A 24,597-nucleotide genomic window follows, 5' to 3' on the forward strand; every position below is an offset into this window, starting at 1 on the left:
CCAATGGAATCCCTCTCTACAACTGCCTGAAAGGAGGGTGGAGAGAGGGGAGGGCTGGTTTCTTCTCCCAAGTGACAAGTGATAGGACAAGAAGAAATGGATGCTATTTACGCCAGAGGAGATATAGATTGGGTATTAGGAAAAATTTCTGCACCAAAAGGGTTGTGAGGCATTGGAATGGGCTGCCCAGAGACGTGATTGAAGTCACCATCCCTTGGAGGTATTTAAAAGATATGTAGGTGTGGTGCTTAGGGACAGTTGTCCCTAAAGTTCCTAAACCTTTAGGGTTTAGTGATGGACTTGGCAGTGTCAGGTTAATGGTCAGACTTGATGATCCTACATGTCTTTTCCAACCTAAATGATTCTGTGGTTCTATGAAAACTGTGTGCCTCAGTTTATAATAATATTGGAGGTTTACTCAAATTTCATTGCTGAATTCCCGTTGTTCAAATTGTTAATCATGTATAGAAATATACTTAAAATTAGTTAATTTCAAATCATAGATGAAACTTTAAAAAAAATTAAAATTGTTCATATCACTTTAAAAATCCTCTCCTTGCATTTTTAGGTAGATCAGCATTACATATAATGATGTTAAATGTTTTCTGTCTTTTTTATCTTTTAAGAGTAATGATGGCTTTAGCTGGAAGGATCTTCTGCGGATAAAAAGTGCCCATAAGCTTTTGTATGCTCTGGAAATTATTGAAGCTTTGGGAAAGCCCAACAGGAGAATAAGACGTGAATCTACGGTAATAGAGTACCTTGCATAGTATATATCTTTTCCTCTGAACCATAGTATATATTGAGGATTTATTTTATAGCATTTTAATTGTTTAACTGTTTTTACAATGAAGTGTTTCTTGTTTATCTTTAGGGAAGTTACAGCGATCTTTACCCAGACTCAGATGATTCAAGTGAAGATCAAATAGAAAATAGTAAAAACACGTGGAGCTGCAAGGTTTGATTTTCCTACAGTATTCTGTGATACCTAATATAGTTTTTCAAAAAAGATCTAAAAGGAAAATCCATTTAAAATATTTTCTATTTTAGAGGTTTTGATCTCAAATTTACATAAAACATTTTAAAGTTTTCCTGTTACCAGGCCTGTAAATTTGTTGAAGTTGTGTACAACTATTGCTTTTGTTTTTCATAAAATGTCCAACTGAATAGTTTATCCTTTCTTTAATTAATATTTAATTCTGAAACTGATTGGTATCTAACTGAAGTTGGTGATATATCTGTGTTTGCTTTTTCTCACATTGGTTCCATCATATACTTACAGTTTGTTGCTGCAGGAGGACTCCAACAGTTACTAGAAATTTTCAATTCTGGAATCTTAGAGCCTAAAGAACAGGAATCATGGACTGTGGTAGGTGTTTATTCACCCTTCTCCAGAATAACACAGCTGTCATTTGGAAAGACTGCATTACTTTCAGCCCTTATTATAGTTACTTTTCTGTAGGAAGTGAAATAAATCAATCTTGTAATTGAAACCCCCAGAGTCTATGCAATAGCATCTTTTTCTTGAATATTCTATATTCCTGGAATCATTGATTTTAAAAAAAAAATCCTCTGCTTTTTTATGTCTTAAAACTACCCTTTGTATTTTTTGCTTAATTTTTGGTCCGGTCTTAAATAAAATCCCAGTTTGTAGAACGTAAAATTGTAGATCATGGGAACATCTTGGAGGAAAAAAAGCTGGGTTCCATCTTTAGGAATGGTGGCAAGTGCACTGATAATGCTGTTGCATATCAGACTTCTTTAAAACAGTCAAAATTTGCCAAACGAGAAGGGGGTGCTTATAATTTTGCCTTTTTCTGCTTCTTTTAGGGAAGGTTGCTATTTGGAAACTTCACTGTAGTCTGTTTTAAAAGCAGTAGTGTGTCAGTTATCATCTGTGTGCTATTTTCCTGCTAATTTTACTCTCATGATGCCCCTTCCGCTGGTGGAGCTGAGCAGGTGCTGTGTTTGGTCAGAGCCACACAGCTGAGAGCCATGGAACTGCCCTCGAGTTACGAAATGAAGCCATGGCTTTCATCTGACAAGAGATGTTACTGTACAAAGTGGGATTTTTAAAGCAGGATCTCTTGTCTCTGCGTGGTTACGTATATGCAACCTGAAAGCACATCCGTGTACCATGCTTACTACCTTGTGCTTTAGTTGAACACGACGCAGGGAAGGCTTTTAGCTGTAGAGCTTAACTCCTGTGCTGTTTGCTCTGTGTTACTTCATGCACTCAGTAACAGAATGCCTCGAATGCACCTGCTAATAGGGCTAGATCCTGAAAACATCCTCATTAATAAGAAGTACCTTTTTTCTTTTCACACCCTTCCTGTTTATTGTCTATTCTGTGAGTTGCTGGTTACAATTCTAGCTTGTTATCTTTTATACCTCACTTAAGCTTTTCATTTCAAATTCTGTAGCAAGCGTAGAATTACTTATAAAATAAATCCCTGAAAATTTCATTTTCGCCTTGTTCACAGTGGCAGCTAGACTGTCTTGCTTGCTTGCTGAAGCTGATATGCCAGTTTGCAGTTGATCCTTCAGATTTGGATTTAGCTTACCATGATGTCTTCGCCTGGTCTGGTGTAGCGGAGAGTCACAGGAAAAGAACATGGCCAGGCAAATCGAGGAAGACGGCAAGTGACCATGCGAAGGGCCTTCATATACCTCGTTTAACAGAGGTGAGAGATAAACAGTGCGTCCCTCTTGTGAAATTTCCACTCCTTTTTTGTGTGTAGCCTTTATTTTGGTAATAAAATATTGTAGTGAAAAAAGCTGCTAGTATTAAACTATGCCAGAAATGTTATTCTCCTCTAAAAAGTATTTTAATTGCTTTAGACCTGGCAGTTTTAGAAGCTGGAACCAAAAGTGATCAGTGAGCATATGAGTTGGGAATTCAGAATTCCAGTGCTTTATCCTTATTTCTTAGATTCTGTCTTCCAGATTAATTACTTCTTTTTTTATGGTAGCCCATTACACGGGCTGCCCCCATCCTCACTAAATGCATTTGAGATTCCTGTAGTAAACACTAAAATAACTTAATCTACTAAGGATATCTGAGTGAGTGTATGGGAGACTTACCTAAACCTGTAAACCTTCCTACCACATTCCTCTGTGCTGTTTTCCTAAAGCCGACCGAGCCCAAGGTTTCATGGGTAGTGTTATGGCATCAGAGATACGTTTGCTGGAAAGGGATTGCTCTTGGGCACAGGACCACCTGTGATTGCCAGGAAGTGCAGGTCTGAACTGTGAGCAGGGCCCAAACTGCCCTTTTGGCATTATTGCACATGGAGTGTTAGGTATTTTTGACAAAACGGATCCCTGAATTGCCAGAGCTACTATGATCCAGGGAAATCATCAAATGTATTACATTTTTCAACACTGGCTGTCTGTAAATGCTGCTAAGAGTTTCTATAACTGGTTTTAAAATTTTAATTGTCAGTTGATGAATATTTTTGATTGCAGTGGATTTGCCATCTAAATATTTTGAAAGGCTTTCTTCAGACTCTGCTTTGAAAAGTCTGTGTAGCCTGTCAGGTTCTCTACAGATGAATAATTTAAGTGAATGTATAGTCAATAAAATGTGTTGATCAGAGACATAGGCAAAAATTATATAGCCAACCCTGTCTCCTCAAGCCCAAGATTTTTAAAAGGCTGTGAATTATCGATGCTTTTTAAAAACATACTGTGTTTTTACTAAAAGGATTGAATAAATGGTTGATTTTTCTATTCAGTGAAATTGTCTTTCTTAAAGAAACAGAGTGAAATTTTAGCATCTAGACTTAGTCAATGAAACACAGGATTTTAGATCTGCTTTAAAAACCAAAATGTTTTAACTATGAGGATGCCATCACTTGTCTTTTGCTCTTCCTCCCTCTACACAGGTGGGTTTGGTTTAGATTCACACAGTGTGTATAATTTGAAAACACATCAAAAATCTTGTTGTTATATTAACTGTGGTTTTTTTTTTTCTTTTGACTTCAATTTTTAAAGGTGTTTCTTGTACTTGTCCAGGGAACCAGTTTGATTCAGCGACTTATGTCAGTTGCTTATACATATGACAACTTGGCACCCAGGTACAATATCTTTTTATTTTTGTAATAAAGCTCATCGAGTGTGCGTATTTAAATAAAGAGCTCTTTCAGTGGTAGTCACTCTTAACACCCGTATCAGAAATTTAAGTCTGTATGCATTAGACTTGCTTTTCTTAGTCACCTCTGTGGTAGTTACCCTACCCTGATAGGAGGAGTGAGGGAGAGGAGAGTGGCCACAACTCTCAGTGGTCATCGACGATAGAAAAATCAATGAACTAACCAAATTGTCAGAAAGGTTTGGGGTTTTTCAAGTGTAAAGTAATTAAGCATCTTAGAATCCCTTGTTGCTTAATCACTTGTTCTCCAGGGTAGACGACATGGAGCACCAAAATATATATGGTATGCTTTCACAAATCTTCATGCCAAAACCATTTCTTTGTTCTCTCTGTAGCAATTAGCATTCCCCATTTCAAGGCAATATAAAGGAGAAATTAAAAGAAACTCACTTTTAAACCACTTATTTATCTCCTGGTTTGGACTTATTTTTTCCATCCTAATAACATTAGCTTATTTCTGCTGAAATTACTGTTGTTGTTCTAGTGAGTGTCCATGTACTGAGGGCAAAATTTTGCGTTTGGAAGCAGGCTATTAGAGATTCTTATCCTTTTTGCCTTTTGTCCTGAGAAAAGCAATTCTGTGAGGGACTGCATCATGAGAGAGTTGGACTGGTGATGGGGAGATCAGGTCTTTGGGTGCATTTGATGTTGTAGAATTCCTTGGTTGCGAGTAATGGATAGTGTGTTTTTAAAAGATGGTTAAGGACATTCAGACCATTTCTGGTCAAGTCAGCAAGTGTGCCTAACTTTAACCTCAAGTTGAGTTGCAGGAATAGTTTTAAATATATACCATATGTTTTTGCTTTCACAACCTTTTATTGCAATTTATAAAAGTGTAAGTAATTACATACAAACATTTTAAAATTGTCTAAAATTTACAAGCGCTTGTTCAAAGTGTGGCTCTCTATGAAGAATACTAGTGTTCTTCTGTGTGGGTCAGTTCTTAGTTCTGTTTTACACCTTTTTTTTGGGGGGTAAAATAAAGGGTTTGTGGGTATTTTTTCTTGACTTTTTATCTTGTAGTCAGTAAAGCTTTAAGGGGTGACTTGGAGATTTTCACAGTTTTATTATTGTTGCTAATTTTGAATACTGCAAGAAATGAATCCTTTTAATCTTAAAAATCTTAGTTTTCCTAGTGGGCACTTAAGAGTAACTGTGTTGTTACGTGTGTATATTTGCGTTTCTAAGTGATAATCTGTTATTTTCTGTGATAAAATTCAAATGGCTTTATTTTCTTCCTGTTCAGGGTGTTGAAAGCTCAGTCTGATCACAGATCAAGACATGAAGGTTAGTGCTGCAAAATAGCTGTGTGTTGTGAACTAATAGTAATGAAAACATATTGAAGATAACAAATTACATGTTTGCTTTATTCCACCATTAGAATGCTATAAAACTGTTCTCCTTGGTAGTGTTAGGGCTGTTGCAGTCTAGGTGGGAATACACAGAGAGGATTTCCTTCTCTGGAAATGTTTTATGTGAATTGAAATTGAGTACTGTAGTTACACCCTCCTCTCCAAAAGAGCTGGTTTTGGTAGGAAAACCAGTTGTACTCTTACCTTCGAAGAGCAGCATCTATAACACCAAAATAGAGGCACCAATAGCCACCCTTACTCTGGTTTACAGAAATCATGCTGGGCCCAGAATTCCTTGGAGCTCCCCCATCTCTCTTTCTTGTGGAGGCTTTTTGCAGAGGGTCTAAATGACCCGGGACAGAATAAGTCTGTGTCCAGGGAGTTGTCAGAAGTGCCACACAGGCGTGCTTAAATACAGGGGTGTCCTCCTAGGCTTGTACATGGCCTTCAGGTTTTCCACTTTGTCCTCCCCTGCGGATGTTAATGCCTGTGAGCTCGAATTCTCAGTAAATGCTGTGTATCTCCTGCTAAAGTCTCGCTTTCAGCTGTTCAGAAGAAGGGAACAGGTACACTAGTTAGTCCAGGGCAATGTTCCTGTTAAGACATGATGCAACCCATTAGCAAAGTACCAACTCACTGCTTAAGAAGTAGAGATGTGGGCAAGGGTTGTGCTCCAGATTGGAGCACATTACTTAAGAGTAATCTGATTTAATTGTCATCAGTAGTCCAATGGTCAGTATTTAGTGAACGTGTTGGTAAAATTCTGAGTTTAGACAATAGCTGATGTGCCAGGAAGGGTTTAGTCTTGTACGTTAGCACGACTGAAATACATCTCGTATGTGCTAGAGCTACGCAACTCTTCACCTAAAAACCCCATTTTGTTTGTTACCGCGTGATTTACTCTTACCTGGTTTGCTTCCAGTCACTCATTATTCCATGTGGCTCTTGGTGAGTTGGGCTCACTGCTGTTCCTTGGTGAAATCCAGTCTGGCGGACAGTGATCATCTGCAGGACTGGCTGAAGAAACTTACCCTCCTCATTCCAGAGGTATGTTAAAGGAGAGGTTCTTGCATCACTAATTAGTGCATAATGTGGAACGAGATTAACTTTGGTTTCAAGCTACCATTAAACTGAAAGCATGTTGTTTTCTGTGACAAGTAGGCAGGGTCTGGCTCGGTTACTTGCAGTCTTTTTTAAGAAGTAATCAGTTGGGGTTAAAATACCGTGTAAGGTGGCATATTCGTGGTTGATTGCAAACCAGTTTGTAAACTCTGGTCTTTGTTCTTGGCTTCTCTTGGAAGGTAGGTTTCTTGTTGTAATTTGTTGAAATTTCTGGGTGATGCCCTCTGATGTGAATGAGCCTAAATATGCTTCCCCCATGATATATTTTTTTTAGCTATGGTTTTTATCACAAAATGAGGTGAATGAGAGTTGATATAAAAATGTTTGCTATTGCCAAATCTTTGCCTAAATTTTTGTGATGTAAGAAGCACTTGAACAGCTATGATTTTTATCACAAAATGAGTTGAATCAGAATTGATATAAAAATGTTTCTCATTGCCGAATCTTTGCGTAACTTTAAGTGCTTTTTGTGATGTAAGAAGCACTTGAAAATTGCCTAAAGTTATGCATAGTAGATGATCTTGGTATTTCCTAGTGATTGCTTACAGGTGCAATATGGACATGATAAGTGTTAGCTGTTGCTTTATTACTTAGGTGCAATATGGACATGGTAAGCTAAGTGTTAGCTGTTGCTTTATTACTCAAGCACAGAAAAAGCTCACATGCTAACTAAGTTTAAAAACCCTGGAAAAGGAAAATTGCAAACTTTCAAAGCTGGATTAGAGGTAGTCTGTGGATATTTTTCTGAAGAAAAGAATAGAAGAAAGAAGAAAATAATTCTTCTAGGGAAATTAAACAAATTAGCCACATAGTTATGAATGAGGAGGTGTAAATTCCAGCATCACACAGATTTCCCTCATTTGCCCAGATGTGGGCTGAGTTTAAAAACCCTGGAAAAGGAAGAGTGCAAACTTCCAAAGCTGGATTAGAGGTAGCCTGTGGATATTTTTCCAAAGAAAAGGATAAAGAAAATAATTCTTCTAGTGAAATTAAACAAATGAGCCACATAGTTATGAATGATGACGTGTGAATTCCAGCATCACATAGATTTCCCTCATTTGCCCAGATGTGGTATCTTCTGTTTTATTAATTTCCTTTAAACTTTACTGTAGAAAATACGTAACTCGGGAAATGGGACACAGACAAATCAGCTTTTTTGTTAGAACAGTATCTTTTTCTGTAAGTAATTTAAATGTATGTTATTTGCAATACATGTTTTTAGAAAGACATATTCTACCTTGATAACCTGATGGATATTATGAGGGGGATTTACTGTGTACACATGAAAGTGAAGTCAGTGAAAGAAAAAGATCTTCTAAATAACGTGTGTAATCATTCAATTCTTTCATTTTTCAAAAAGACTGCCGTTCGCCATGAGTCTTGCAATGGTTTATACAAGTTATCTCTCTCTGGGCTGGATGGGGGAGACTCAATTAATCGATCCTTCCTGCTGCTGGCTGCATCAACATTATTAAAATTTCTCCCTGATGCTCAAGCTCTGAAACCAATTCGGGTAAGAATTTCAGAAATGACAAGACTCTGTCGAAGATCTATTTAAGCTTACTTTTGTTAATACAGTAAGAAAAAATGACAGCACATCATCATTGTGTCAGACATGCTGGTTTTGATACACTGAGATATTTAGACTTTCCGTTTAGATGCTTTCAGAAACTTCACACAAGTCGTTAAAATGGTGACAGTACAGTAATTCCAAGCTTGCCTGTGCTTGGAGAAATGCAGCATAGCATTTAGGAAGTGCTCTTGTCCTGGAATTTTAGTGTCCACACAACATACTGTTAGGGAATAACAGCTGTGTTTTCAATGTATGCCTCAATTTCCCTTATAAATGTAGGTAAATCCATAAATAAATCGGTACCTTGTTTTAGGTGTGTATAGGTACCCTCTGTGGTTGTGGCTGAATGTTACTCTTCCCCCATCAATTGCTGCTGTTTTTCTGTTGGAGCGTTGTTGTCCTCACAACTCGGCTAAGCAGAAGAGATCTGCGGATGCTGTCAGAGCTGCTGCAGGAGTTCTCACCGTTAGCGTGTGCATGTTAATAGCCATGGTTTGAACGAACCGGGATGATTTGGCCTAAAGTCAGTCAGGGAGTGTGGACGTAGCAGGGCATGTTGGGGAAGGCTGTGCTGACTTCAGCTGGCGTAGGAGAGCGCTTGTACCGACTTGTGTGGCTGCCAAGTGGGAGCCTGGATTTTGAGTCTGTCAAGCAGTTGTTCTTGTGGCCCTGCCTGGCATTTGATGTCAGGTTATAGGGGTTCATTCAGTTTAAGTCTGCTTTCGTTTTAAACTCTGTTGTTAATAATTAAAAAAAAAAAAACGTTAAACCATCTACAGAAGATTTTGCATTATTTGACAAGAGTTTAAACTTAGAGTTATACTAACTACTGTTGAATTCAGGCAAAGTTTCTCATGTTTTGTCTAGTTTAATATTGAAAATTTTGCAATTTACAGTGGTTAGGGTGGTGTCAATACTATTTTAATTTTTTTTACGTGTCTGGCAGATAATCCTAATAATCCTCCAAGAAAATTAATAAATATTTCAGAAGAAAAACAGAGCATGAACTGTTACTGTTGTAAAGAACATTGTGCTTGTACTTGGCTTATCTTAAATAAGGGCTTGTAGAAAGTGATATTCTTGTAACAGTTCTTGTAACAGTTACTGGGTCTCCTACATTTTTTATACACAGTTATTTTGTCTGATGTACTTCAGAACAAAAGCAATTTCTTTTCACAGATAGAGGATTATGAAGAAGAAACAGTGCTGCGACCGGGTTGTAAGGAGTATTTTTGGCTGCTCTGCAAACTGATTGATAATATACATGTCAAAGATGCAAGTCAGGTGGGTTATGAATGTTCACTTTTTTAAATTTGGGAATTCAGGCCACTTTTACTGAAGTGCGAGAAACTTAAGATACGGTGAACTGCTCTGAGATCCTTCCCATCTCCCAGCTTTCCTAGCTCTCTGATGTGTGTTTAGTAGCTCTTGGCCAAAGGAAGCTTCAGATAGGGTCCTGTAGGGTCAAGAAGGGGGAATAGGTATAGTACACAAAGAGGGTGAACTCGGGGGAGGGTAACAGACACCGTTTCTTGTGAGAAATAACAATTAAACACTTCTCTTTCAAAGAGTACTATTCCAGTTTTTTTAGCATGGTAGGTATAGTGTATTTGTGGGATCTGGAATTGAAAGAATAAATGTTACTTCATTTGAACTGTACATAGATTTTAAAAAGCAGTTTTATCATAGAATCATAGAATGGTTTGGGTTGGAAGGGACCTTAAAGATCATCTAGTTCCAACCCCCCTGCCATGGGCAGGGACACCTTCCACTAGACCAGGTTGCTCAAAGCCACATTTATAAAAATGTGCCTTTGAGCAACCTGGAGTTTTAATTGTCCTACATTTTTATCACATTTATAAAAATGTATTAAAATACTGGTGCAAACGTATTTGAAAAAGGAGTTTTAATTGTCCCTGTCAATCTGTGTGCAATAACAAAATTTCATCCAGAAGCATAACCATAGTTTCAGACAAAGCTTATAAGTTGTAATTCATGAAGCACATAACCATTTTCCATTTATATTCCATTTTCTTTATTTTTAATCAGACCACACTGCTTGATTTGGATGCACTGGCAAGACATCTTGCTGACTGCATTCGGAGGTAAGGTTTCGAGCAGTAATTTCACTTGTAAGTTGCTATTTACTGCTACTAGGAGAGAGTTTTAACATTTATTTCATGTATATGTGTATATAGCAGAGAAATCTTAGACCATCAGGATGGAAATATAGAAGATGATGGACTTACAGGACTGCTTCGTCTTGCGACAAGTGTTATTAAGCACAAACCGCCCTTTAAATTTTCTCGTGAAGGCCAGGTAAGAAAAAGATACTGGGAGGCTGAAGAGATCAAAATGTGTCAGCTCTTCTTACTATACTTACTCATTTCACCTTCTTTTTGATATTTTGATTGCAGGGCTCTATGTATGAGAGTATATCGTATTTCTAGCCTTAGGATGATGGGTAAAAACACACATGTCATTCCTCTATGAAAAAGTAGCACATACAGTCCCCTTGCTTTGTGACTATATTTAATTGCAGGGTAGAGTGCTTACATGCTAGAAATTTTAGTTATTTTCATTTATTATCATGAAACATTTTTAGTATTGATCAGCACTAACTGGTTTAAAAACCATTAACAGCAGCTGCTTTTTGGCTGTGCCCTGGGACAGCTGGGGTGTAAAAGTAGCTTTTAAGCTCTACATCTGCACAGTGGCATACACCTGTTAGAAGGATATTCCATTCCACCTGTGCTTGTCAGATGAGAAAGTGGCTAGGCAGGGGAAGCTGCTAAAAAATTTGTGGTTTGGGGTCCCTTTGTCTGAAAAAAGAAAAAAAAATTGTGATGTAAAAGCTGACTTAACACTGATGTTTTCACCTGTTGTAAATCTGACTTAAACTGATTTTTTTGTCTATAGACTGTACCAAGCTTATGATTGGGCCTTTAGTGAGGTTTCACCAGGAAAATAGTCCTCTGTACCCAATTTTGTTGCATATATTCTCTCTGTTGTCATAAAATGGCCCTGGAGGTAATTTTACTGTCCAAAAGTGTTAGTAGTGTCCACACTGTGCACTACCTAACATAAAGTTACATTGCTGACATCATTTAAGATGACTACTGCTATGTGATTCTCCTGGAATAAGTGTATTTTAAGTATGGAGAGCTTGCAGATTCATTTAGACAGGTTGATTCAGAGAGTTCAGGGTGGAGGATGAAGTAGAAGTTAAAATAGTAGAGATATGCAAAGATCAGATTTATATGGGTGGGATATATGAAAGGAATAAGAAGAAAATAAAATGGAAGCTTAAGTAGACATGAGTGATAATATACAGAATCCTAAAGTATGTTGCGTGTATCACAGGGAGGCCAGAAATATCGTTTGAAAAATGGGTAAATGTGGACAGAGCAGTGTCCACAACAAACTTCTCAAAACAGAGTTTGGCTTTGCTGAGAGACAGGGACTTGGTACATTTGCAGAGACTAAGTCATGATCTGGTGTTACTTTTTTATTAATTCTGTGGACAATTAAACCCACTTTTTAGCTGCACATTCTAAAGTGCATTAGTGAGGACTTTTATATTGTGTTCAGTGCAATAGAGCAAGATTGTGAAACCACGTACTTCCCTCTGGGCAAAGGCCAGGGAAAAAATACCCAGGAAAATACCCTGGCAAATACTGAAGATAGTTGAGGTTTGCCCAGAGGATTCTGATGCTCCTCCGTGCCTTTTCTTCCCTACAGATTCCTTCTCTTACTTTGTAAACAAAATTATTGTTCGGCAAATATTGTCAGACTTTAAAGGTCACATTCTGTGACAACAATGGATACTCTACCAGCCTCCTTTGATGTCTTTTATAAATAATCACCGCCGACCTTATTCTACACTGAGTGGACAAAACCACATTTTTAACATACACTGGCTAGCACAGCTGCACTAGAACAGTGTACCTTAAGGCCACTTTGATGGCAAAGAGATATATTTTTAACAAGACTGGCATTTTGCATTTGGCCTCTGAGCAAAAGCATCTGTAGAGTTGTCTTCCCCGCTCCAGCATGTCAGAATTCAGGCAGCACGAATGAGGAATCTGGAAGAACTTTGATTGCCTGGATTGGCCACATGACCTCTCCATATTATTCAGCTATAAACATAAAGCCCTGGTTATAAGATCTTCTGTTAAGACCACAGGAATTTCCCTGCACACTAGAACAAGGCTTTTTCTGAGGATTTTGTCGCATAGTCTGCAGAGAGCCATTTTTTAAAAAATACTTATAATTCAGTTAGATTTTACTGCACAGTCTGGCCTTACAACCTTAAAAGGCTTGTTAGCTGAATACACCTGAATGGGAAAATTCAGGAAGAACATTTTTTTTAATTACAGTCTAGACATTGTGGAAGGAAGTATAGTAGCTGCATTGTTTAGCCTCTGCTCTACAAATGGGGGAAGAATTCTGTCCCTAGCAAAAATTCAAGAAGATTATCTTTGGGAGAAGAAACCAGTCATAATTCTACAGAAGCAGGGGTTTTATTGTCTGATTATGTAGACAACTAAAATGATGCACTACTAATATTATTTAATGATTAAATTAATTAAGATTGCAGACATTGTAGAGAAGCAGTGAAGTGTAGGCTACGGGTCATATCATCAGCCTGAGACACAAAGTATCCACAGGAATTGCTGGTTGTCTAAAGAAATTCGGTGAAATATTTGTTTATGAATTCTGCTCAATTTCTTCTTTCACAGTCTCTCATTATACCACTTCAGTGACTAATTAGTAATGTTCACTTTGTAGCTGAAAGGTGGACAAAAGCCTTTTCACCACCATTCTGCACTTCTTTGAAGGTGCTGTAGTTGTGGAAGAGTGTGATCACCTGTTATAACAGGTCTACACAAATCCTTTTTTTTTGTTCTCCTTTTAATATTCTGCCTCTGGTTTAATTTTATTGAACTAAGTAAATTAAAGAAGGAAGGTACTGAAGTTTAGAGAGATGCATCTCAGTTTTACAGTTTATTAATCTGGGACACTAACGATAAATAAGAGTGTGCAATACGTATTTGGCATCCAAAGGCAACCTGACCTGGTGCAGCTATGCTTTGTGCCTTTTAGACTTCAGTTAATATTCCAAACGAGAAACAATACAAAAACACACGTACAGTACACATGGTACACAAATTAGTGCTTTTTTTAATGGTTAATCAGTGATCCATTAAAGTTAAACTAGTAGAGTGATTAATGTTATGTGCTGTCTTTCACTAGAAGAAACTAGTCTTAAAGTTACTAAAAACACATGTGTGTGATTTGTCACATTTAATTATCAGTCATGAATCAAGCATCTTTCGTCATCCTTTTTCAGTGGGCATGTTTCTCTTTAGGCTATAATGCGTTTGCAGTGCACTTTTATGTAGTATAAAGACAGTTGTTAAAATTTGTAATTCAGGACTTTTACGCTAGTCAGAAAGGTCTGTAAATGATAGAGGTATAGAAGGTCTGTAGAAATTACTAGAAGATTGTTAGTAGATGACTGTTGTCTTTCAAGAGTATGTTCAAACTGCTAAACCTCCTGATTGAACTGTTTTACAGGAGTTTCTGAGAGACATCTTCAACCTCCTGTTCTTGCTGCCAAGTTTGAAAGATAGACAGCAGCCGAAATGCAAGTCCCATTCTTCCAGGGCTGCTGCTTATGACTTGTTGGTAGAAATGGTAAAGGGGTCCGTGGAAAACTACAGGCTGCTCCACAACTGGGTTATGGCACAACACATGCAGTGTAAGAACCTTTACTTATACGTAGCTTTGGAGTATTTTGTAGAAAACTAGTCCATCTGCATTTTGTGTTTGTTTTGGTTTGAATTTTTGGATTTATAAAGTTCAGTAAAGAAAATATGAGTGTACTCATAACGTGGGCTCCCATTCTGAAGGCTGCGTGTTCATGGTGGGGGTGGCTAGCCACCACTGTCCTGCCGTCGTGGGGTTTCCACTTCCTCCTGAAGTACTTCAGCAGTGTCTGCATTTACTGGCTTTCTAAGAATAACGGTCTGTTACGAATGCATAGGTAGATACAGGGGAATGCGAAGGTGCCGCAGAATATTTTTAGGCTTAAATAGTCCCTCGTTCCAAAAGCAGTAATGAAGTAAGACATGGTCACCACTAACCCTGCTCTTAAAATTCCACTTTGGAACCCCACTGCTTACCCAGCATCACTTATGGTAGTGTCACAGAGCAGATTTTGCACTCCCAGCAGATGAGTGGAGTTAATCACATGCATAATTTTCAGATCATCTGTTCTTAAATATGGGTTATTTAAAGTATGTGGCCTGTTAAATGACACTGACACATAAATAACATTGTTAGGGTGGATTTTATATGTTTCATTGGCTTGTGCTGGATTTTATTTTCTGGTTTAACTTTCTAACATAAAGAAACATGGTCTGCTTATACACGAACCAGAGTATATAAACTACACTCAGGTACTGTAGATGTATTCGCTAGTGACAGCAGTGCCCTGTTTTCCGAGTCTTTGATGTCTTTGTAGCTGACTTTCAGTCTGTACCCAGATGTCTGCATACAGTGCTAATAAAATTTTGTTATGCCTCTTGGCTTTAATGCTTGCTCTGTTTTGGAAACTTAATTCCTCTATATAATATGTAAATTACCAAAATATGAAATTAGTTAATATTTTATATTTGATTTGCAAATTCTCTTTAGCTTGATAGATTTCTTTTCTCATGCCCGGTTTAAGTTCCTGTAACCTGAGGATCTGTAATTTATTATAATCTATGGAATGGATTTAGTGCCTTACAATTCAGGAAGCAAAAGTGAAATCTGATCATAGTAATGTTTTGTGTTCTGTACTGATACGCCTGAAGCCTTCTAAAAGGCCTCCAAAGTCTCCTGTCTTCAGGGAAAATACTCTGAAGAATATGTTTTATGAAAATATTAGATACTTCTGTTTGCCCTGAGTACATCTGCTGCTGCTGAGGTTGTCTGTGTCTCTCCAGGTGCAGTCATTTTTTGCAGTTGGTGTTTTGCTCACTCCAAACCCCAGCAATTCCTAGGTGCTAAAGTTTGCAGTAGCATTTACCACAGTTGTTGCTTTCTTCCAAATACTCCTCTCTAGGTTGTTTGTTCCTTCCCAAGTTTTCCAGAGCCATCTGGTCTGTGCTCCTGCTCCATATTTGGGGTATCTCAGCTCGATGAATGTTAATTTTATTACAGCTGGCACAGTGCCACCATCTCTTTCAGACGTGCAACTGACACTGAACTCCCGACACCTCATTTATTTGAGTCTTGTTATTCCATTGATGTGATACAAAGATTCTTAAAACTGGATTTTTCCACTTTGCTTCTCTCTGTAATCTTATTAGTCTTTAAAAATCTTAGTCTTAGGCCCATCTCTCTGTTCTTCTTAGGAGAAGCATTAAGAAAAAGATTACAAAATTCCATCCTTTCTTTGGTTTTAACATACAAGTTTTTGGGGTCCATTGGAGAAAGTGTTGATCCTGCCACTTGTGCAGTAGTTGTCCTCCAGTCTCACCAACTGCCCTCTCTGCTCTTCTACCTTTTTTTTTATTAAAGGATATCTGGTGTGTTTTCCTTGGGACAGAAGAAGAAGAATTTTAGAGTTCAAATTAAAATTCTTGTCACTAAGACTGTACTCTGACAGTCATACAGAAATGTACAACTGCATGCTGTTCTTCAGACTTACTCTAGTATGAATAATGTAAAGTAGTAGTAGTCAAGTTGTAACTCAGCAGCATCCTTCTTCAAAATTTCCACTAAGGTAGCTCCCTTCATTCATGGGTAGAGGGGAAGTACTTGCTTTTTTCTGCTTCACAGGTACCGTCTGTTTAACTGGAGACCTTGAGGGAAGCTTTCACGTGTTTTCAGTGAGTGATGGTAGGAAATGAGCTGCCGAGGAGCTGATGTCAGCCGACTTTTCTCCTCGCTTTTTTCAACAGGGAGGGCTTACACTTAGTGCAGACTCCGAAGAGGGGATTTAGATACCTTCTGGTCATAAAATTTCTTGCAGTGTTTTGGAGTTTTGCTTTCTTGAAAGACCAAGGCTAATAAAAACATTGAGTTCAAAGGAGGGAAGCAAGACCAGGTGCTTTGCTTTCCAGAAGTTTAACACAGCCTCTGATACTATGTTTGGAGCAGAAGCATAATCAGAAGGTGGAATATAGAGATATGCACAGTCATTTGAAGAAGAAGAAATTCCATTTTATTTTGCTTAAAATATTGTGAATATTGCAAGTTTGGTTACAAGTTTCCCTACTGCTTCCTGAGGAAAGGCTTCTTTCTGTAATGGCGGTGAGAAGTAAAGAAGACAGACATAAATGAGGCCCAAATTTACCTTTCTAGTTAGGATTCATATGGAAGAAGGAAAGTGTTTATTATCAAAATGAAGACAGGAGTTTCGAAATCCCAGGGTGGAGAAAACAGGATATTCCTGAGAAATTCCTTGTCAAATTTCTGAGAGCCCTTTGTCAGATTCAAGGAGGAGTAAGATACTCCCCACTGCTCTTATGAAGTATAAAGAAGTCACCTGATTTCTTTGTTATTACAACTTGGTGAGCTGTAAGCAGAGTGATAGATGCTGAGTCCTGACGTCAGAAGGGTGAATTAAGATGTTGCAATTTAAGGATTTCGGTGAAGGGAGCGAAATTTGTGTTCTGGCATGAGAATAACTTTCTTCAGGAGGTTAACCGTGGAGGAGAGCTTTGTTTCAACTGGTTGATCAGCCCAATGCAGCCAGGTAACATGAGGCCAAGCTGCTGAGATCTGTTCAAACAGGAGGATTAAAACTCTTCCCTTCCCTACTTGAAGCTGCAGGGCTAATCGTTGTTTTGATGCCAATGCCAAAATTAAGATTACAACCATTATTTGTTGTGCAACAGAACACCTTTCGGTCTCTGAAGATGTGAGGATCTGTTCAGAGGATGCTAAATAGTTTCCTGATTTTAGAGCTGGTAGTATGAATTGCGAAGAATCCTTAATGAGCCTTTAATCTTTGACAGAATAATTAAGGATTTAAAATTTAAATCTTGAACCCGCGTAGCTTTTGTGGATTGTAAAATAAATCCAGGCTACTTTTTTTCCTTTTTTTCCTATATATCTGAGCATATACTTCCATAGAGGTGCTGAATTGTTTGTAGCACACTGCCTTCTGGGAGAATGATATACTTGGGGATGAATAGCAAAGCTCGATGCACTGCAGTGTTTTGTGTCAGACGTCTTGTATACCAAGGAAAATAGGCTGCAGTGAATTTCTTTGGACACTGGATTAGTTCCTCTGTAACTTTGTGTCATCTGGTTGCCTCTGCAGCTCAAATGATTCCTTCCCCATTCCGTTCTCTTGCATGGGATGCTAGAAGGAGAAGCCTGTCAGTATGCAGAAGCAGTACTGATCACTTACAAATGGTTTGGCTGGTCTGGTTCCCATCTTCTTGACTGGCAGATGAGAACTTTCCCATTCTTCCGATTTCTTGGCAGCCGTATCCGAACAAGACTTACTAAGAACTGTCTGGCAGGCTTGCCTAGCTTGTCTAGTGCCATGCTGCGCAAGAAATAGATTGCTACATCTGGTATGAAATACAGAGGAGTAGGAAAGTTCCAGGAAAAGAAAATGTCTTTTCAATCTAATTCTCTAGGCAATTCACTTCTTGCCTACCCCTGTTTTTCCTGTAGATTGCAGGTTCCTTTGGTATATATAGCTTTGAAGTGCAAAAGAAAACATTCTTTCTCTTCCTATAAAAACTGTTCCCGAGTTTATTCAAGCTTGTGTATAGCCAAGCACTTCATTTCACTGCGCTTTTGTGTCTTGTCTCTGATAAGCATCTGTCCATCGTTTGCTGGCCTGGCACCTGTCACACGAGGTGTCATTCTGAACCCAGCTTCTCTTCTGAAAAGAAACTACTCTCTTCACGTGTGGTTATCTCTGCTACCGTCATGTGAAGGGAAGGCTCCCTAACTTGAGTCTCTGGGTGTGGAGACTCTGCTTTGCTTTCTTTCGGTGTGACGTGGGAACGGGTGGTAGAAATCACGAGTAATTTTTGTGCTGGGGAATGACTGGTGTACGTTTGGGAGCTTGTAGGTGGTGTGTGTTATCGGTTGTATGTATGTTCTCAGTGGTCTGGGCAGAGCAGGTGGTGTGAGAGAGCTATGGTTGGCTTCTATTATAAAAAAACACCTGTGGTACGTATAAAAAATTCGTAGCAGCCCATGTTTAGAATTTATGGGTGCTCTTGATGATGAAAAAACATTCTGGGGTTTTACCAAACTTTAATTTAAAGATAGAAGCTGGAAGACCATTACTACGTGTGAAACTACCACTGCAAGAGATGATGCTTGCCATGAATGGACACAACAAATGACTTGCAGCCCAAATTAGTGTGGCAACTAAAGGCTCACTGTTGTATCAAGTGATTTTCCTGCTGTACCTGTAGTACATTTTCTTAAAGAACAGGTACAATCTAGCTCATGTCTGTAAAGGTAGAATGCAGGATGTATTTTATTAAAGTAAGCATAAAGCTTGTAACTGTATCTGTGTCTTTGTTAACTGTATTTTCAATTCATTATTTCTGCGTGTGTGACATTTTTTCCAGCTTCCCATGCACCTTACAAGTGGGATTATTGGCCACATGATGACGTTCGTGCTGAATGTCGATTTGTGGGTCTAACTAATCTTGGAGCAACATGTTACTTGGCATCCACTATTCAGCAGCTGTACATGATACCAGAGGCCAGACAAGCAATCTTTACGGCAAAGGTGTGCTTTGGGGGCTTACGGTCCTTCTCCGGATTTTGGCAGGCGTGTAAATTTAGCATCTGTGCAAATGCTGATGAAGTATAGACTTTTTCAGACTTGTTTATTGATAACGAGTATTTCTTCAGGACTTCAGTTTGCTTTTGGTTCAGTTATATTCTTTTGGTGATATCTAAAGTAAGGAGATTTTTAAAAAAACCTATCTTTATAATGCAGTATGTTGTTAAGGTGTCATTGTGATAAAACTCATTCTCGATACGAGTTCTCAAACTCATATTTCTGTTGCTGTCAACTAGATTTATTCAAGTTTGGCTTTACCTGAATTGTCTGTTTCTTTACTTCTAATTTGTCATTTTGTTAGAATAAATGTCATTCTTCTGGAATGCTTATGAAGTCCCAGAGCAGGTATCTCATGTTACCAGAAGTACAGCAATCCTGTATATTATTGTATGTTGGTTAACATTCAGAAATATAATATTACTACTTCTAGCTATTTATTGTGAAAAAGAAAGCTTTGTTTTGGTCCCTGGCCTCGACAGAGCATATATAATGTGTGGAACACACCAATTAGCAGTGACTCATCATATTTGTTCTCATTAAGTTCTTGTTAGTTGTCACTTAAATGGCCAATCCTAGATGAAGTTATAAATCAAACCAAAAAATAATATAAAAGAGGGAAGCTGCTGGTCTGCACGTGAAGTGCATTACCTGGAGGGTTGGTCAGAACACCCACAACATCTATAAAGTGAAAAAAAAAAAAATTCCAGAATTACTGCAGTATTTTGTAATCCCTTCCCGGAAGCTCCAAGCTGCAGTAAATTTTTAGAAGGTAGCGTTACTTTTTGACTAAGTTTTAATGTCGACATGCCCAAGCAGGAGGAGCTTTATATACAAGTGTAAACTAGTGTCCTGTGTGTTCTTGTACACAGTCATATTTCTTAGATGTCCATAGTAAAGGGGTCGGGGGTTATTTTATTTAAAAAGATGGTTATTTCATCTAAGGTCTGTTTTTGCAAAGTTATAAGCAAAAAGATAAAGTCTTCTTTTATGAATTTCTTTCAGTATTCAGAAGATATGAAACACAAGACCACTCTCCTAGAACTCCAGAAGATGTTTACATACTTAATGGTAGGTGTGAAAGAGGATATTTTATCAAGTATCCGATTTTCCTGACAAAAAAGGAAGCGAAATGTAATTACCGTTCTATATGTAAATTCTTGTCAACTTAAGTCCATTGTGCCAAAGTTTTTCAAGGAGTGTCTTAACTGAAGCAGCTTTTACCCACTTCAATGCTGTTATTCAGCAAATCAGTTAAGCAGACATTGGCATAATAGTTTTTATGAAGAGGCAGCGTAAATCCTAATCTAAGGTAGACTTTAATATTGGGCACAACTGTAATTAGCAAGCACCCGCTCTCACTGCTGTGTTCCTAAAAAAAGGTGGAGTGACTAAACGGGAATGTCCGGCTGAGGTGCCACGCTCTGAGCCTCCTTCGTTTATTCAGACCTTTTACCCCAGCACATTAATGGGCAGCTGCAGACAGGATGCTCACCACAGCTATGGGGCTTCACTTCCGAGTGAGTTACAAGTGTGAGAATCAAGTCTGCGTTTCAGTGACCGCCGTGGTGGAGCTGGGTGTCAGGGCTGTGCCCTGCGTGCACACCCTGTGCACTACGCTGCTAAACCTCGGGATGGCCCAGCAGCTCCCTGGATGCAATAACAGAGCAGCTTGTGACAGTGGACCAATTTGAAAATGGTTAATTTGCTGTACCTTCCCAGTGAAGTGTTTGTCTCATTGTTACGGGAGCCGTCCGGCTGGAATCTGGGACACTTCTATGGTCCCTGTGGCCTGTTTGCAAATGATTGCTAAAAACCGTTGCTGCAGAAATGACTGCATGGACGGTCTTGGGTATGGATTTAAGATACTTAAGAGATACTTCATACCCAGTGAAGGTGAATCAATAGTAATGAATTTCAGAGGTTGTGGGGAGGTCCCATAGCACTCCTACCAGCTGGATTATAAGAATTTAGCAAAATGTTGATTTGAAGAGTCACTTCAGGTCTAACTGAAGATACCACTGCAAGAACCCTAGCAGCAGGCTTCCATCACCACCAAACACCAACTGGCTGTCCCGTTAGGGTGTTTTGATTCCCTGTGTGAGCACCGTGCCAAGATCCCAATAAAATATTTTTTCTTTTTAACACACACTCTGCCATGAGTCTCTCTCCAACACCATTGTTACTCATTCTGTTTCACATGGACCTTGGTGTAAAGGTTTCTGAGTTTGGTTCTTCATTTAATCATGAAACAGTTTGTTTGCCCCAGTTTTCCTGGTGATAAAATAAAATATATTACTTTTTTTCAATGCATTGTCCTTGTTACAATAATCAAAAGGTTAGTCTGTTGAAATAAAGCCTTAAAAAGCAACTAAAAATTTTGAAATTCCAGGTCCAAACAAAATTGAGCAGTTCTCAGGTGTTCACTGTTGTTGAAATAGTGAAACCTTTGTGAAATAATGGAAAAAAAAGAAAACTGAGGAGAGCTGAGTGGTTTTGTTCTTGGCACTGCCTTTTGGGAAAGAAGTTCATAACTGCTTTGAAGACAAATAGAGGAATTTGGGCATGTACTGCCTGCCATGAATCATAGAAAAAAATGAATCTGGGTATTTACATAAGCATAAAATAATATAGGAACATAAAATCATATGAAGATTTACTGTGGTTAAAATCTTGAAGAAAGACTTCTATTCCGGAAAAGGTAGTATTTACAGAATACACTGTCTTGCCACACATCCTTATAAAAAAAATATGGAGATCATTGCTTACAAGAGCAAAGTTCCTTGTGCTGTAAATAAGGTCTGCATTCCCAGTGTGCAAGGCAGGGGGAGGCGGGATGTGTTCTAAGGAATGGCTTTATGCTGCCAGTTCTGTTCTCTGACCGACGGCATGCAGTTGAGAACTGGGTGGTACGGTTTTACACCGCAGAGAGGTCCAAGTGAGAATTCAGCACTTGTCAAGCGTTGAGTCAGTCGTGTCCAGAAATACATAAATACAGGCTGGGGTTCCTGCTACGGTATTTTGTGTCTGAACAGATGACACGAAAACTGGGTGTGCCACGTTTTCAGCCAAGTTTTTATTTTAACAAATTATTTTGTTAGGTAAATTGTTAAATATTATTTAATAATATTTTACGATTGACATTTTAATAATGAATATCATAACAATTGATAATCAGATAGTTAAAATTGCTTTACACTTCACGGAAGCGTTTGAACACTTAACTTTGTTGCTTAATAAGCCTATGGAGATACTGTATGTAAAAATACATCCTTTTGCAAATGAACATTTGTATATGTCTGTTCAGCACCTCCGTGTAACTTTAAACTATTTGTGTTGATTTGGTTTGCTTGATTTTTTTTTACCTAAAGGAAAGTGAATGTAAGGCGTACAATCCCAGGCCTTTCTGTAAAACCTACACCATGGATAAGCAGCCTCTCAACACTGGGGAGCAGAAGGATATGACTGAATTCTTCACTGACCTAATAACAAAAATAGAAGAAATGTCTCCAGAACTGGTGAGTTGTTAAGAGGGAGGAAAAGGGAGTTTGAAGTGTTAGAGATTTGCTCAAATTTCCTTGACAGAATTTATTAATTCATTCACAGAAAAATACAGTGAAAAGTTTGTTCGGAGGCGTTATCACCAACAACGTTGTTTCTTTGGTGAGTGTTCTTTCCCCATCCTTATCTTTGCAAGATTTTATTCTTTCAGCTTCTCAGAACAGTTGTTTCATTGCTTTTCTCTTCCACTGCTGGGCTGTAGGACTGTGAGCATGTAAGTCAGACTGCGGAGGAGTTCTACACAGTAAGATGCCAGGTGGCCGATATGAAGAATATTTATGTAAGTAATGGCAGGCTGAGTCGGGCACCGTGGGTCACAGTTACAACTGGGGGCAGCCAAGTCGAATTGACAGGAAGAAATTCTTCCCCGAGAGGGTGATGAGGCACTGGGACAGGTTGCCCAGAGAAGCTGTGGATGCCCCATCCCTGGAAGTGTCCAAGGCCAGGCTGGATGAGGCTTGGAGCAACCTGGTCTAGTGGAAGGTGTCCCTGCCCATGGCAGGGGGGTTGGAACTAGATGATCTTTAAGGTCCCTTCCACCCCAAACCAGTCTGTGATTCTATGATTCTGTGATTCAGAATCCCGCTGTCAAGTGCGCTGATGCATCTGTGCTCTGGTTTTGGTGTGTTTCTAGGTTGGTATTACTAGGTAACTTGGTTGAATCGTTTCATTTTTTCAGTGCAACATGCTATCAGCTGGTGCCACTTGGAAGTGACTAAAGACTGTTGCAGTCAGTAATCACTCGCTCCCCACTTGTTTTAAAAATGCTGTGGCTGTGTTTTATATGACACAGTTGTACATGTCAGAAGATTTTAAATATATGTGTACTATTGAGTATGAAGTTGATTTAAGACTTAAATCAATATGGCTTTAGGCTTTTGAGGTTTTTAAACAACTGTTAAACCCCACGCTTGGAATTTAAAGCACATTAATTCTTTGAGACAGTTTGGAATATTGAGTACTATTTTTCTCAATCAATTCCTTAATTTTGTGTCTGAACTTAGAAGTTTTTTCTGTAACAATGTCAAACTCTTAGTTCAGGTGCATGCTCTTTTTGCAAGCTTTTCGGTGCCTTTGACCACTTTTATTCCATAACATATTCCTGCCCATGTCAGGGGGGTTGGAACTAGATGATCTTTAAGGTCCCTTCCAACCCAAACCATTCTATGATTCTATGATTGTGACTTAGGGAAATGTTAGTTAAACTTACTGTAAGACTGAGAGAGAGTTTGGTTTGTAAAGCATGCCATGTAAGCACAAGATATTTGTATCCCAGATAAACTTAAGTTTCTTTTTTTTGTTGTTTATTATATGTAGGAATCTCTTGATGAAGTAACTATTAAGGACACCTTGGAAGGAGACAACATGTATACATGTTCTCATTGTGGGAAGAAGGTGCGGGCTGAAAAAAGGTATGATGAAGAACAGAAAACATTCCTGATGCTTCTTTTTAGTAAATTACTGAAATCACTGTTTGAATCAGAATAATCCTTTAGATGAAGCAGGACTGCGGTTCCATTCTGTTTGCTGCTGTGTGGGCCTGTGAGGATGTGGTCCCTGAGCAAATCAGCACAGAACTAACATCTGATTTCCAAAGCATACAACATGGGGTATCATGGAAAGAGTTACCTGGACAGTGGGACGGGTTAATGCTGCCCTGAGGCCAGGTGCCACCAAAGCCGCTCTGTCACTCCTGCTCAGCTGGGCAAGGGAGAGAAAAATACAATGAAAAGCTTGTGGGTTGAGATAAGGACAGGGAGAGATCAGTCACTGTCACGGGCAAAACAGACTACACTTGGAAAAAAAATCTTAATTCATTACTAATCAGATCAGAGTGGGATAATAAGAAATAAAACTAAATCTTAAAAAACACCTTCCCTGCACCCCTCCCTTCTTCTTGGGCTCAACTTCACTCCCCATTTCTCTACCTCCTCCCCGCCAGCAGCGCAGGGGGACAGGGAATGCGGGCTGTGTTCAGTTCATCACAGGTTGTCTCTGCCGCTCCTTCCACCTCCGG

At 38.7% G+C, this 24,597-nt stretch overlaps 1 protein-coding gene across 1 annotated transcript in view; it reads left to right on the forward strand.

Moving 5' to 3' along the window:
* USP34 (ubiquitin specific peptidase 34) overlaps window positions 1-24,597 on the forward strand; it is a gene marked incomplete at its 5' end in the record, with an annotated part of 89,312 nt that overhangs the window by 32,272 nt on the left and 32,443 nt on the right. Inside the window, 18 exons of the mRNA XM_010151426.1 lie at window positions 627-749; window positions 875-958; window positions 1,283-1,369; window positions 2,484-2,684; window positions 3,997-4,079; window positions 5,400-5,440; window positions 6,428-6,552; window positions 7,988-8,140; window positions 9,380-9,484; window positions 10,250-10,305; window positions 10,399-10,519; window positions 13,781-13,964; window positions 18,802-18,965; window positions 20,025-20,090; window positions 22,391-22,537; window positions 22,626-22,682; window positions 22,783-22,860; window positions 23,898-23,992. Coding sequence (XP_010149728.1) covers window positions 627-749; window positions 875-958; window positions 1,283-1,369; window positions 2,484-2,684; window positions 3,997-4,079; window positions 5,400-5,440; window positions 6,428-6,552; window positions 7,988-8,140; window positions 9,380-9,484; window positions 10,250-10,305; window positions 10,399-10,519; window positions 13,781-13,964; window positions 18,802-18,965; window positions 20,025-20,090; window positions 22,391-22,537; window positions 22,626-22,682; window positions 22,783-22,860; window positions 23,898-23,992 — 1,970 coding nt within the window. The remainder of the gene's footprint in view (window positions 1-626; window positions 750-874; window positions 959-1,282; window positions 1,370-2,483; window positions 2,685-3,996; window positions 4,080-5,399; window positions 5,441-6,427; window positions 6,553-7,987; window positions 8,141-9,379; window positions 9,485-10,249; window positions 10,306-10,398; window positions 10,520-13,780; window positions 13,965-18,801; window positions 18,966-20,024; window positions 20,091-22,390; window positions 22,538-22,625; window positions 22,683-22,782; window positions 22,861-23,897; window positions 23,993-24,597) is intronic.

This window comes from Eurypyga helias, unplaced genomic scaffold (assembly GCF_000690775.1).
Source record: "Eurypyga helias isolate BGI_N326 unplaced genomic scaffold, ASM69077v1 scaffold9685, whole genome shotgun sequence".
In the NCBI taxonomy this organism is placed as follows: Eukaryota; Metazoa; Chordata; class Aves; order Eurypygiformes; family Eurypygidae; genus Eurypyga; species Eurypyga helias.